This window comes from Bubalus kerabau, chromosome 17 (assembly GCF_029407905.1).
Source record: "Bubalus kerabau isolate K-KA32 ecotype Philippines breed swamp buffalo chromosome 17, PCC_UOA_SB_1v2, whole genome shotgun sequence".
NCBI lineage: Eukaryota > Metazoa > Chordata > Mammalia > Artiodactyla > Bovidae > Bubalus > Bubalus kerabau.
The window spans coordinates 40,036,605-40,050,846 of NC_073640.1; the positions used below are offsets into that span (position 1 = coordinate 40,036,605).

At 43.4% G+C, this 14,242-nt stretch overlaps 1 protein-coding gene across 8 annotated transcripts in view; it reads left to right on the top strand.

Annotated features, from left to right (window-relative positions):
- WWP2 (WW domain containing E3 ubiquitin protein ligase 2) overlaps positions 1-14,242 on the top strand; it is a 176,815-nt gene that overhangs the window by 111,367 nt on the left and 51,206 nt on the right. For all 8 annotated transcript variants that reach the window (XM_055553490.1, XM_055553491.1, XM_055553493.1 and 5 more), the window contains one exon: positions 4,736-4,863. In XM_055553490.1, coding sequence (XP_055409465.1) covers positions 4,736-4,863 — 128 coding nt within the window. The remainder of the gene's footprint in view (positions 1-4,735; positions 4,864-14,242) is intronic.

Below are 14,242 nucleotides of genomic sequence, written 5' to 3' on the forward strand. Positions count from 1 at the left end.
GTGTTCTTACTAACACTGTTTACTGTCAGGTTTTTTTTGTTTTGTTTTTGTTTGTGTGTGTCAGGCTTTTTTGTTTTGTTTTTACTTTGTCTATTCGTATAGTTGTGTGATGGTATCTCACTGTGGTTTTAATTTGCATTTTCCCAATGACTTGATGTTGAGCGTTTCTCGTGTGTTTATTTGCTGTTTGTAGATCTTCTCTTTTAAAACTTTTCAGTTAGTTTTATTGGTTTATTCTTTTTATTACTGAGTTTTGAAAGTTTTTTCTTATATATTCTTGATAGAAATCCTTTATCAGATACATGTTTTACAAATAGTTTTTCCCAGTTTAGGGATTGGCTTTTCATTTTCCTGATAGTGTTTTTGGAAGGGCAGAAGTTTTGAATTTTAATGACGTGCCTTTTAAATCCATTTCCTCGTAAGGGATATGATAGACTTACCAATCCCAAGTTCTGAGCCACCACCAAATTTTAAATTTCATTTTTTAATTTAGCAGAAACTTTTGTTTTTCTGTTTTGTGAGCTATTACTTCTTTTGACTCTTCATTTTGTTTTAACTTACATTACTGATAGTAAGGCTGCCTGTTTGTTCTTTTTTTTTTTAACAAAGTTTTGTTTATACTCCATATAAACGATTGCATATGTGATGATGATTAACAAAGCTGCACTGGGTGATAAGTGCTAAGTTACCCGCCAGGCTCACTCACTAGCCAGTGACTCGCACACACCAGCTTCATAGGGAGTGATGCAGATTTGTGTCTGAGCAGAATTATCAGTCACTGCATTTCCCCTAACATGTAGATCCTTGAGGTCAGGATTTCTTTTTATTTTGTTGCTAGCTCTAGAACATGGCCTAATAGATCAGAAAATAATGATTGAATTCAAGTTACTGGCTTTCATGAAGGACAGTGCCGAATGTCTCACAGCATTTGAGGCTGTGGCTCTCAGGGTTAGCTGAGGACCAAGGCCAACACTGAATGTCAAAGCTTGAATGGCAAGGGACAGCCAAGAGCCCTCTCCTGGGGGCCTCACTTGCATCAGATCATTTTCTGGAACATGGGGAGATAATCCCAGGACCCGGACCTTGACTGGTATTCCTTAGGGAGGCCTTAGTTTCTGACTTGAGAGAGGAATAAGTTCACACCAGCATTCTGAGAAAGCACATACTCTAGTGAGGCTGAATCTCGGTAACTAGAGGACTCAAAACCATTTGTGGAGTTTTGCTGTTCTGCCACCTTGTGACTGCCCCAGGGTCTGCATAGCTGTTCCCTCCTGCCCCCAAAATGGCGGAGGGATCAGGCCAAGGTTGAAGTCACTGGCAGAGCCGAAGCCAGGCTGCCTGTGGTGGAGCCCAGCTCATCTCCACCCATCACCCCATTTGCGTCCTGGTACTATTTTGGCTTATGGTGTGTGGTTTCAGCATTTGGGCCAGCTTTTTAATCACGACACAGTCCCATCTTTTAAGGGTTGAGTGAGTCCTCCCATGAGTTTGAGTGGGCTCCGGGAGTTGGTGATGGACAGGGAAGTCTGGCGTGCTGACTTGTGGTCCATGTGGTCACAGAGTCAGACCCGACTGAGCAACTGAACTGAACTGAGTCCTCCCAAAGAAGCAACTGCTGAAGAGAAAGATTTTCCTCAAATGTTGAGGCCTTCTCTTCTTTCTAAGAGTCTTATTTTAAAGATAATTCAAGAGGGGAAAAGTGGAAGCTCCAGATTTAAGGCAAGGGAAGAATCTGGGGGAAGTGTGTATGTATGTGTAAGGGTGTGTGTGTGTGTGTGTCTGTATGTATGCATGCATGTATGTATGGTGGTCAGGTAGTGGGATGGCCTTGTGTGTCTGTGTCTGTGTATATGCATGTTTGTGTGTGTATGGTGGGCAGGTAGTGGGGTGGCTGTGTGTGTGTGTGTGTGTGTGTGTGTGTGTGTGGTGGGCGGGTAGTGGGGTGGCCGTGTGTGTGTGTGTGTTTGTGTGTGTATGGTGGACGGGTAGAGGGGTGGCCATGTGTGTGTGGGTGTGGGTGTGTGGGTGTGTGTGTGGTGGGCAGGTAGTGGGGAGGCCGTGTGTGTGTGTGTGGTGGTGGACGGGTAGCGGGGTGGCCATGGGCCATGGGCAGGGAGGCAGCAATCCACGCAAAGCGGTCCCAGCTGCCCCTGGTTCTGGGCTGATCCCGGCGCTGCTGCAGCCTGTCATTCCGGGTGTGCTGCTCTCATTAGTGGTTGAATATTTCTGAAAGTGTTCTCTCTCAACTCTGACCACATGCCCTTTCGGGGAAGGGAGGGAGGGGCCAGGAGAGTAACAGGACCCACCCTGTTGTCATGCCCAGCTGCCCTCCAGAGGGTCAAGGAGCCCAGGGGGCTGGAAGGAGTCACAGGCCTGTCAGAGCCCGTGCGTGGGACACAACTGGTGCCTCGTTTTCTGCGCTGCCCTACACGGCCTGCCCCGCCTGGAGGGTCCAGCCCTCTGCTGTGGGCTCTGAGCACCCAATCACAGAGGCTTTTTTCTTTTGTCCTTTTAAGGGGATTCTTGGCTGAAATAGACCTTCTATTAACCAATTTGATCTCTCTCAAGCTCTCAGCCCTCAACACATACACACACGTTCACCAGCAGCTAATGACCATCTTCCCCTCTGGAACTAGCCTGCACTCCTGCTTTCGATGAGGACTTGTGGTAAAGTGCTCAGTGCTAATATTCCTTCCCATGGAGTGGGGACTCTGAAATATTTTTCTTGACTGAGGTGTGGTTGACAGCTTTGATTTATGAAATTAGCTCAGGGAAAAATAAGATGGAAAAACAGTCCAAATTAAATCTTTATTTCCATAGCTCAGTTGTGCTCTCCTGTCCATTTTTAACTGCCACGCAGTCTTAGGTACCAAGGACTCCAGGGTTTGCTAGGTTGCTTTTTTCTTCTTCTTCTTTTTTTTTTTTTTTGTAGTTTTGGCCCAAGAAAAACTTTTTCTTTTTAAATAATTGTGTTTCTTCCTCCCGCAAAAGTAGGCAAGTTTAATGAAGAAAATCAGAAAAACCTAGGAAAGCACAAAAGGAAACATCCATATTCCCAGCGTCCAAAGACAGTCATTGTAAACACTTGGGTGTGTACTCATCATGTTGGAGAAGGTAGTCATGGGGCCACGTCTTTCCCCTGGGGAGTTTGTTGTGCTGCAAGTTTTTCCCAGCATGCTGGACCAGAATGTCTCACCAGCAGAGGTGTTCTGGTGGGTGTGGAACCTTCCCATGGGGGAGCTTTCTGTTCAAGGTCTTCATCTCACCATTGGCCGAGTAACCCATGAATAGCCCGAAAGGGATTCAACTTAAGTCCAGGCTTCCCCCACCCCTGCCCCAGCCTCCAACCCGAGAGCATGGACTCTTGATCTTAGAGTACCTAGATTCAAATCTCTGCTCCATTGCTCACTTTCTTGGTGTCTGTTTTCTCACTTGTAAAATGGACATAATAATAGTTGGCGACCTCTGGGGTTGCCATGTTAAATGAGATAATATGTGCAAAATGCACAGCATACCACTAGTACCTGGAACCTGATATTCTAGCCCAGTGCATATTAAATACTTCCTTCGTCCTTCAGTTCAGTTCAATCGTTCAGTTGTTTCTGACTGTTTGCAACCCCATGAACTGCAGCATGCCAGGCTTTCCTGTCCATCACCAACTCCTAGAGCCTGCTCAAACTCACGTCCATCGAGTTGGTGATGCCATCCAACCATCTCATCCTCTGTCGTCCCCTTCTTCTCCTGCCTTCAATCTTTCCCAGCATCAGGGCCTTTTCCAATGAGTCAGTTCTTCCCATCAGGTGGCCAATGTATTGGAGCTTCAGCTTCAGCATCGTCCTTGCTTCCACACTTTTGTAGGTGGTATTCCCACTGCCCCTCGTCCTGTGGTTATAAATTGTTCCCTGGATCTCTCTCTTCTGGACAGGGGTGGTCTTTTCTTCCCTGGGTAGTATAGAAATCCTCTCACTGTTGAAAAGTTGTATGTAATGGAGTAGTAGGATAATCTCCTTTGACAAAACGGAAGCCAAAGGGCAGGGAAGCTCAGTCATTTTCATTGAATGAAGAAGTCAAGCTATGACAAGACTGTGGAGACACATACTGCCTGTTGCCTTGCGTTCTCTAAAGATGTCAGACGGTCTCTGTTGCTGATTCCGCCACTTTTCTTGAACAGATCCCTCTCTGCATTGTTCCTCATTTACTTCCATAGACTGTTGAGTCACCTTTTCTGGGTAAAACATGGCAACACGCACATTGCTTGAAGTTGTCTAATGCCCTTAACATTTATTCCCAAGGCAGACATGTTTCTAGCTATAGAGCAAATGGATTTGGATAAGTTTGGGGCTGCTTTTTTGGCTAATGGGAAAAATATGTTGTCTGTAGCCCATCCAGTGATTTTCTTGTTTATTTCCTACGGTCAAGCCCAATAAAAATAATGTGATGGTCACAGGATATTTTGCCAGTTATTTCAGATGTAGGGGCAATTCACTCTGGATTTGTTTACTTCAAGTGGAAAAATTTACCTAAAGTTACCTTCTGTACTTTTTACCAAGAAGGAAGCTTAACCTGGGTTTCTCCGTTTGGGGCCAGCTTCTGTTGAGTCAAAGACCAGAAGGACTATTACAGGGCTTATTTCCCATAAATAGTGAGAGAGGGAATACGGTGACTTAGGTGGGGGCACAGCTCTTTTTTCTTCATGGTAACTTATGTCTGTCTGTTTTATATTTTGAACCTGCAGGACGCACAGACATTCAAGTGGTTCAGCCAGACCAGCCACAGTAGCCGGAGAGCAGAGCCCCGGTACTAGCAGCCGGCACCACCAGCCCCTCAAGAACCCGAGCCACAGTGGCTTGGCCAATGGCACAGGTGAGTGACAGCGCAGAGCACCAGCCCGGACTCACCCAGTGCTCACATGGAGCCGGGGCTCTGTCTGCCGTGTCAGAATGCTGGGTGGGTGAGAGAAGACTCCCAAACTGAGCTGGAATTTGAATTCATCATTCTTTCCATGACCCATCTTCTTTTCTCTCTGGCATAGTCTGTACAGCCAAGGTCATTCTCCATATGACTGCACGCTTCTCAAACCTTCCTTGGCACAGAAATAAAAAGCATTAATTTTTAAATTCATTTCTTATCAACCTTGGATTTCTTGAGAGGGGATATCTTTTTTAAGTGATACTTTTTTTTTTCATTTCCCTAATTTATGGAAATGATCAGACTAAGGAGAAAGAAGGCTAAGTATTATTGTTAAGAGCTGGCTTAGAGAAGATGGTGGTGCTGTTGAGTGGGTTGGGATGCTGAACCGGGGCAAAGCCCTGGTGCCACCAGGGGGCCTCCTGTAGCTGTTCCATTGGGACTATTTGTCCCATTTGAGAGAGGAGAGCCCTTCCACATCCACACCGAACTTCTCTGCACTTGATCCTGCTTCCCTGTAAGTGGGAAGAGAAGGACCTGTTTCAAAACAAATCCATTTTTGTCCCACTTTCCTTCCGTCTCATCGGGACAGTGCTGAATTTAAAAGGGAAAAACCAACCCCCAAAAGCTTATTCTTCTAAACGTCTTGAGGATTGTCAAATCTTTTGTGATTTCTGGTCAATTGGTGATTTGTCTTAATTTGGGGCAGTTGGGAAGGGTCATGGCCACTTGCTTTGATAAACTGTAGGTGGGGGAATGCAGGTGTTTAAACCAGAAAGTGACACAAATAAATGTAGATGCTTGTAGTAGCAGAAGTGTGGCAAGGACAGGAAATTTGGAGCGGCATAGCTTCTTCTTTTTAATAATTACAAATTTGTTTTATTCTTTTTATTATGTTTACAGCACAATATTTAATTTCTAATCTTTATTTAGCAAGATCACTATTTAATATTTCTTTTATTTACTGGAAGTATTAAATTAAAAATTAAGTGTCATTGGATTGAACATAGCAGCGTAGCTTCTCCATGCAAGCATTAGCCTGGTATTGTTACTGTCCTTTCTGTAACAAACTTATTGAGCAGGAGGCATCGTTTGGGACTACCTTCTAATGACTTTCAGTTCTCTGGCAGCACCATCTGAGGGCTCCAGGGCCACTGTGATAGCTTAGGGTGTCGGCCATGATGTTGTCTGTGGCGGACTGCAGGACAGAGTGGCCTGGGTCCTGCGAGATTCACTGTCTGTGTGGTGGCCTGACTTTCTCTCTGGAGTTTGGGACCTGCCTGCAGAAACTGAGTTGGCCAGCTGGCCCTGAGCCTTGAGGACGAGGAAGCACTGGAGGTGAGGAGGATGAGTGGCTGGGCTGCCATCTCGGCCTACCTGGCGCTCCTGTGCCAGCCACTGTGTCCAGGCGCTGGCATTGCCAGTCACAGAAGCCAAGGGTGGCCTGGCTTCCCATCTGTGTGGTGGAGACAGCAAGGTGGTGGCCATGGGTCATGCTGGAGAAAACTGTGTGAGCACCGTGGGCGCCAGTAAACGTGCTTCTCAGAAAAACAAGTCACTAGAAGAGGGCAGGTGTTCACAGATGGGCAAGAGGAACTGGCTTTCGGAATCGGTTGTGCCTCGATGCCACGGCCATGATACCAGCCTCTGTGTCCTTCCAGGGGCCTCCATTCTTGTGATGCTGGTCTCCCTCAGCCATCTCTGCTTGTCTTATAAGGACAATTCCCTCCTATGGGTAGGAGTAGGTCCCTACCATGGGCACCCTACAGGGTGTGGGCTCGATCCCTGCTAGGGGAGCTAAGATCTCCTATGCTTTGTGGCCAGAAAAGCAAGCCATTAAATAGAAGCAATAATGTACCAAATTCCATAAAGACTTAAAAAAAAAAATCCACATTAAAAAAAAAAAAGCCCAGCTATGGGTAAATTCCGTTTCTATGGTTACGGTCTTTGAGTCAGTCTCCTTGGACGTTTGAACAGGTCTGTGTTTCCCCTTGGCTTATTTTTAGGTACCTTCGCGTATTGTCCTTATCTCCAGGAACATTATGTATTTCAGCAGACGGGGCAGGTGCCAGCCACGTCTTCTGAAAGCCAAGTATCTGTAACCCCAAACTGCCTTAGAGATGTTTTATGGTGCTGTGTCTGAATGTCCAAACCGCTCCCAAATCAGTCTGTGAAGGACAGTCGTTGCACGTTAGGGATTTCTGCCTGTTCAAATACCTTTCAAATGCCTTGGCCCCTGTCTCGTCTCTCTCTTTTCTGCTCTGAAGATGGTTCACCATGCCTCACAGCCAGCCTGGACATGGTAGGCTTTTTAATGTCTATCCAAAGGGTACAGAAAGATCTCAGTTTTCCTTTAGGGAGCAGACAGGAGCCCCCTCTTTTTGGCAGTGCAAAACGAGAAGGGGGTTGTGGCTCTGACTGAGGACACCTCCATCACTCAATATGTCTCTGTTCGAACTGTGAGGACCAGTTCCAAAATGGTGGTGGTAGTGAGCCGTGCCTCCAGGGAAGGTTTCCAGAGACCCACAAGATTTATTCAGCAAGCCTGTTTTTGGCTGTGCTCTGCAGCTGTGCATGAAAAAGACATCTGGGGCAAAAAGGGAGCTGAGTTCCAGGTGGTTTTTTCACGTTGTCACAACTGTAAAGTATCCATTTTTTATAAAAAGAAGGTGAATGGCAGCCTGTCTGTATAAATATAATATTTCTAAGGTTTTAGAAGTGGTGGAATCGGGTCTAGGATAATGGCATAGCACTTTATTGAGACTTGTGTGCAGTGATTTACTTTCTAATTTTTTTTTATTGAAAACTTTATCCCCCTCAAAAAATTACATCTCTCACTCAATTCTCCCTTATATGTGATTTCCGTGCATATAAGGTCAGGAGTCACACAGGCTGTGGTCAGATTCTACATCCCCATGTGCAGCATGTGTATAATGCCCAGGGACTTGATGGCCCTTATTTTCTAATTAATAAAATCAGGACAAGAGTTTATATCTCCTAGGCTTGTTATAAGGAATAAATTATGTAAGACATATAGCGTGTCTAGCACAGTGCCAGGTACATAGTAAGCTCTCGATGTTAGCCTGGCAAATCATTTCATATGGTTATAATTATGTAGCATGGATAGACGTTCTTTTCTGCATTTCATTATTTTTTTTAAAGATGTTTTTGTTGTGGACCATTTTTAAAGTCTTTATTGAATTTGTTACACTATTGCTTCTGTTTCATGTTTTGTTTTTTTGGCCAAGAGGCATGTGGAATCCTAGCACCCTGACCAGGGATTGAACCCGTATCCCTTCACTCTCACCCCTTCACTCTCACCTTCGCATGGGAAGGCAAATGAGGACCAGGGAGGTCCTCATTTCATTATTTTTGATACACGTGTCCATGTTTCAGGGTCTTTCTGTTTACCTTTTTTTAGTGGTTTCATACTGTTTATCAGTTAATATGCCATAGCTCATATAACCATTTCTCAGTCCTTGTGCATTTCTCTTCAGTTCAGTTCAGTCGCTCAGTTGTGTCCGACTCTTTGCGACCCCATGAATCGCAGCACGCCAGGCCTGCCTGTCCATCACCAACTCCCAGAATTCACCCAAACCCACGTCCATTGAGTTGGTGTTGCCATCCAGCTATGTCATCCTCTGTCGTCCCCTTCTCCTCCTGCCCCCAATCCCTCCCAGCATCAGAGTCCTTTCTAGTGAGTCAACTCTTCACATGAGGTGGCCAAAGTACTGGAGTTTCAGCTTCAGCATCAGTCCTTCCAAAGAACACCCAGGGCTGATCTCCTTTAGAATGGACTGGTTGGATCTCCTTGCAGTCCAAGGGACTCTCGAGAGTCTTCTCCAACACCACAGTTCAAGAGCATCAATTCTTGGGTGTTCAGCTTTCTTCACAGTCCAACTCTCACATCCATACATGACCACTGGAAAAACCATAGCCTTGACTAGACGGACCTTTGTTGGCAAAGTAATGTCTCTGCTTTTTAATATGCTATCTAGGTTAACTGGTCATAACTTTCCTTCCAAGGAGTAAGTGTCTTTTAATTTCATGGCTGCAATCACCATCTGCAGTGATTTTGGAGCCCCAAAAAAATAAAGTCTGACACTGATTCCACTGTTTCCCCATCTATTTCCTATGAAGTGATGGAACCAGATGCCATGATCTTAGTTTTCTGAATGTTGAGCTTCAAGCCAACTTTTTCACTCTCCTCTTTCACTTTCATCAAGAGGCTTTTTAGTTCCTCTTCACTTTCTGCCATAAAGGTGGTGTCATCTGCATATCTGAGGTTATTGATATTTCTCCGGGCAATCTTGATTCCAGCTTGTGCTTCTTCCAGCCAAGCGTTTCTCATGATGTACTCTGCATAGAAGTTAAATAAGCGGGGTGACAATATACAGCCTTGATGTACTCCTTTTCCTATTTGGAACCAGTCTATTGTTCCATGTCCATTTCTAACTGTTGCTTCCTGACCTGCATATAGGTTTCTCAAGAGGCAGGTCAGGTGGTCTGGTATTCCCATCTCTTTCAGAATTTCCCACAGTTTATTGTGATCCACACAGTCAAAGGCTTTGGCATAGTCAATAAAGCAGATAATCCTGATGTAAACATCTTTACACACAACTTGGTTTCTTCTGGAATGAAGTTCTTGAGTCAAAGGATAAGTAAGTAAGTGTTAGTCGCTCAGTTGTGCCAGACTCTTTGCGACCCCATGGACTGCAGCCCTGCAGGCTCCTCTGTCCATGATTTTCCAGATGAGGACACTGGAGTGGGTTGCCATTTCCTTCTCCAGGGGATCTTTCCAACCCAGGGATCGAACCCGGGTTTCCTGCACTGCAGGCAGATTCTTTACTGACTGAGCTACGAGGGAAGCCCCAAGTCAAAGGATGTGAACATTTAAAAAGCTGAAGTGTGTTACCAGATTGCCTAAATCTGTTGTTATAATAATCATATATGCCAAGGCATTGTAAAATTTTCCTCGTGGCATATGAAGATTATTTTTCCCTTGACCTTGTAAATACTAGTTTGTCATTTTGCTAACAGGTATAGAGTCCCACCTCATCGTTTAAGCTTATCGTGTTTCTACAGTTATCAGTTGCTTTTCTCTTACATGACTTCTTTCATAGTGTTCAGTTATTTGACTTGTGGAGTTATAGAAGTTAACTTTAGAGATTTATATAGTCTTTTTAGTAAAATTGTGGTAAAATACGCATAACATAAAAGTTACCATTTAAGCCATTGTTAAGTGAATAATTTAGCAGCGTTGAGTGCATTCCCAATGTTGTGCAGCTTCATCACTGTCCTTTTCCAGAACTTTTCATCATCCCAAGCTGAAACTCTGTACCCTTCACACAAAAGCATCCTCCCTTCCTTCTGTTCCCCAACCCTATCCCCTGGAAACCTCTGTCCTACATTATGTTTGCTTATTTGTTTATTACTGCCCTGGGTCTTTGTTGCTCTGCACGGGATTTCTCTAGTTGTTGTGAGCAGGATCTACTCTAGTTGCGGGGTGTGGGCTTCTCATGCGGTGGCTTCTCTTGTTGCAGAGCGCAGGCTCTGAGTGTGCGGGCTTCAGTAGTTGCAGCACATGGCTTAGCTGCCCCTCAGCATGTGGAATCTTCCCAGACCAAGGATTGAACCCACCTGCATTGGCAGGTGAATTTTTAACCACTGGACCACCAGAGACGTCCTCTGTGTTCTACTTTATGTCTCTATGCATTTGCTTATTCTAGTAGATCGTATTTTACATGGAATCATTTGTCCTTTTGACTCTGGCTTATTTCACTTGCATAATGTTTTCAAGATTAACCCATGTTGTAACAAGTATCAGGGTTTTGTCCTTTTTCCAGGCTAAATAATATTCCATTGTATGTGTTTACCACATGTAAACACAGTTTATCCATTCATCTGTTGATAGACATTTTGGTTGTGCCCTCTACTTGGCTGTTGTGGCTGATGCTGTGGTGAATGTGGATGTCTGAGTGTCTGTCTGAGTCTGTGCTTCTGGTTCTTTGGCTGTACACCTTGGAGTAGAGTTGATGGTTCATATGGTAATTCTATGTTTAGCTTTTGAGGAACCCTCAAACTATTTTCCACAGCAGATGTACTCTTTTCCCACTGGCAGTGAATGAGGGTTCCAATTTTTCCACATCTTTGTGAACACTTGTTTTTTTATTTTTAATACTTAGTCATCCTAATGTTTACACATCCTTACACATCCTAATGTGTAAAATATCTAGGTGCACAAGTTTTACTGGTTATTTTTATGATTATAAGTTTTTATTATATTTTTGTTTTGCCTTTTATCTCCTTTTCTGTGGTTTTTCTAGAAAAGTAGTTAAAAACTTAAAAAAACTATGCCTGAGTGTTTTTTTTAGTGTTTGTAATTTCAACTTTTGCTTCCATAGTGAAAAGATTCTCTCATGTCTCTAGATGGAATAAATATTTTCTTCTGTTTCACTTTTTTTTTTCATGTTAAACTATCCCACCAGAAATTATAGTGGTATATCTGTATATGCACATGTATGTATACATTCATATTATGTGTATAATGAAGGCTGAGTTTCAATTAATTTTTCCCTGTAGCGAGATCCTATTATCCTATGAACATTAGTTGCTTTTTTTTAAATTGTGGTGATACTTTGTGTTTATCACTTACTATATTCTTATATTCTTACTTTCTTATATTCTTATATGCAGTGAGAATTCATTTCTGGACTCTTTACTTATCCTGTTTATTTGTGATTTCGATTATTGACATTTTTTTTAATGCCTGGAAAGGCTAGTCCCATCTTACTGCTTTTTCTCCATGATATGCTTTGATAGCTTATATGTTTTCAAAACAAATTTCAGACTTTGAATGCTTAGGAACTTGAAAAAAAAATGAAAGTGTAACTCGCTCAGTCATGTCCGATTCTTTTGCAGTCTCCATGGGGACTGTAGCCTGCCAAGGAAGCCTTTAAAAAATTGGTGGAAGGTAAATGGAAATTGTTTGAATCTGTGTACTGACCAAGGAAAGATGGAACTTTCCCATCAGGTGACATAGTATGACTTTATCCATTTTCAAGTTTTCCTTTTTTCCATCTAATTTAATTGCTTTCTTTATATAATCCTCACCCACCGCCATGTCATGCTAGTCATGAACTGTTTTTCTGGTTTTGGTTGGTCTCGTGAAGCGCTCAGTTGATCAGTTGCATTGGAAGGCATTGCTTGGGTTTCATGGTGAGACATGCTGACTGCTTTACCGTGTGTCGTATGTTATGAGCTGGTCTTCCTTTTAAAAAGCTTCCATTGTTGGCAGGCGCCTTTTCCACACCCGAGTGAGGGGGCTGAAAAGACGTGTGTGTACAGTGAGAGTCTGTGCTGCACCACACACACACCTAAAGATCTTGGAACACACAGTGAGCTGGCCGCGGGTCTGGGATTAAGCAGAGGAATTTCCAATTCCTGATCTCTTTTTGGCTAACTGTGACTAGAGTATGTCTGAGCCCTCAATGAATATCTGATTCATAAAGTTACAGTGTTTAACCAGCATCACAGAGGGAACTTTGTGAAACACCCAGAGTTGCAGAAATCAGGCATTTTGCCTCCTTACCCCATTTACCCTCTCATCTCGGGACCCAGCTTTTCTTCCCATACATGAGAGCCATCTAAGCCATCTCTGTTTCTCTTTCCCCCAACCCCTTCCATTGTGTTTGTTTAGTGGTCTTCTGGGTTTGAGTGCTGATTCTGCTACTTGCTTGTCACCTCTCTAAATGGTACTTCTGGGAGCCTTTGTTTTACCTTCAGTAAAATGGGGATAATACCACTTTCCTTATGGGGTTACTAGGAAGAAAATTGAGCTCATGAGAGTGAACTTGTGAAAAGCAGCATGGGATCCTGGATTAGATCTTGGAATAGTAAAAGGACATTAGTGGAAAAGCTGTGAAACCTAGATAAAGTCTGGGATTTAATTAATCGTAATGTACTAATGTTATTTTTTTTTTTAGCTTTGGCAAATGTGCCATAGTTAAGCAAGGTAGTAATATTATATAGCATGGATGGAGGGCATGCTATCTTTGTACTGTGTTTGCAACTTTTCTATAAATTTGCAGTTATTCCCAAATTTAAAAATTTTAAAAAGAACCTGCTTTGCAATAATAGTGTTATCCAAATGTGAGGCACATTTATTTCAGATATCTTTTGCTAGATTATTAGGCCTATTAAATAAGTATATGTTCAATGAATGTTTGTCAAATGACATTTTACTAAGCGCCATGACAGTTTAAAGAAATATAAAATGAGCCTCTGCTCTATAGTCTGTTTCAGGGAAAGAAGCTGAAAAGACAGTCTGCCAAGTGCTAACACAGTAGATGTCACAGGGGCTGTGTGGTTGAGTAGCTGAGACCACAGGTACTGTGGGCTCTGCAGAGGGACCCGTCTGGGCTGAAGCAGTAGGAAGAGCCTGTAAAGAAGGGGGGCTGAGGTGAGAGAGGGATGGAGGCAAGGACATAGGAGGTAGAGACTAAAAGTAGCAAAAAACAAAGGAAAACAAGATTTCCCTCATTTTCAAGAAGAATAAGTTTTTTGGGACAGATAAGTTGTGTACATCAAATAATTAGGATTAAGAACACTGGCTATATTGAATAGAGCTTAAAAGTAACATACAGCATTTCTCTAAGGGGTGGTGAAATTGTAACTCCTCGTCTTTGACAATCCAGTTTTTCTCTCTACGTTAAGTCGTGGCTCAAGGATCGTGCTCTGTCACTGTTTTACCAGGGTGACCATGGGGCAGTAACTGAATTGTCTGAAATTTGGTTTCTCCTGACTATAAGCTGCGATGGGGTGGATTTAATTCTGAAATTTCAAGTCCTTATGTTCTAAGAACATGTGTATATACACAGGCACACCTTATCTTATCACTCTTTGTTTCACTATGCTTCATTTGTTGTTTAGTTGCCAACTTGTGTCCGAATCTGTGTGACCCCATGGACAGTGGCCTGCCGGGCTCTGTCTCTGGGATTTCCTAGGCAAGAATAGTAGAAATGGGCTGCCATTTCCTTCTCTAGGGGATCCTCCTGACCCAGGGATGGAACCCATGTCTCCTGCATCTCCTGCTTGGCAGGCGGATTCTTTACCACTGAGCCACCAGGGAAGCCCATTGCACTTCACAGATAATTAAAAAAAAATTTTTTTAAAGCAAATTGAAGGTTTGAGGCAATGCTGCCTCAAGCAAATCTGTGGCACCATTTTTCCAACAGCATATGCTCACTTCGTGTCTCTGTCATATTTTGATAATTCTTGCAATATTTCAAACCCTCTACCAGCAAAAGAGTTGATGGTTAGCATTTTAGCAATA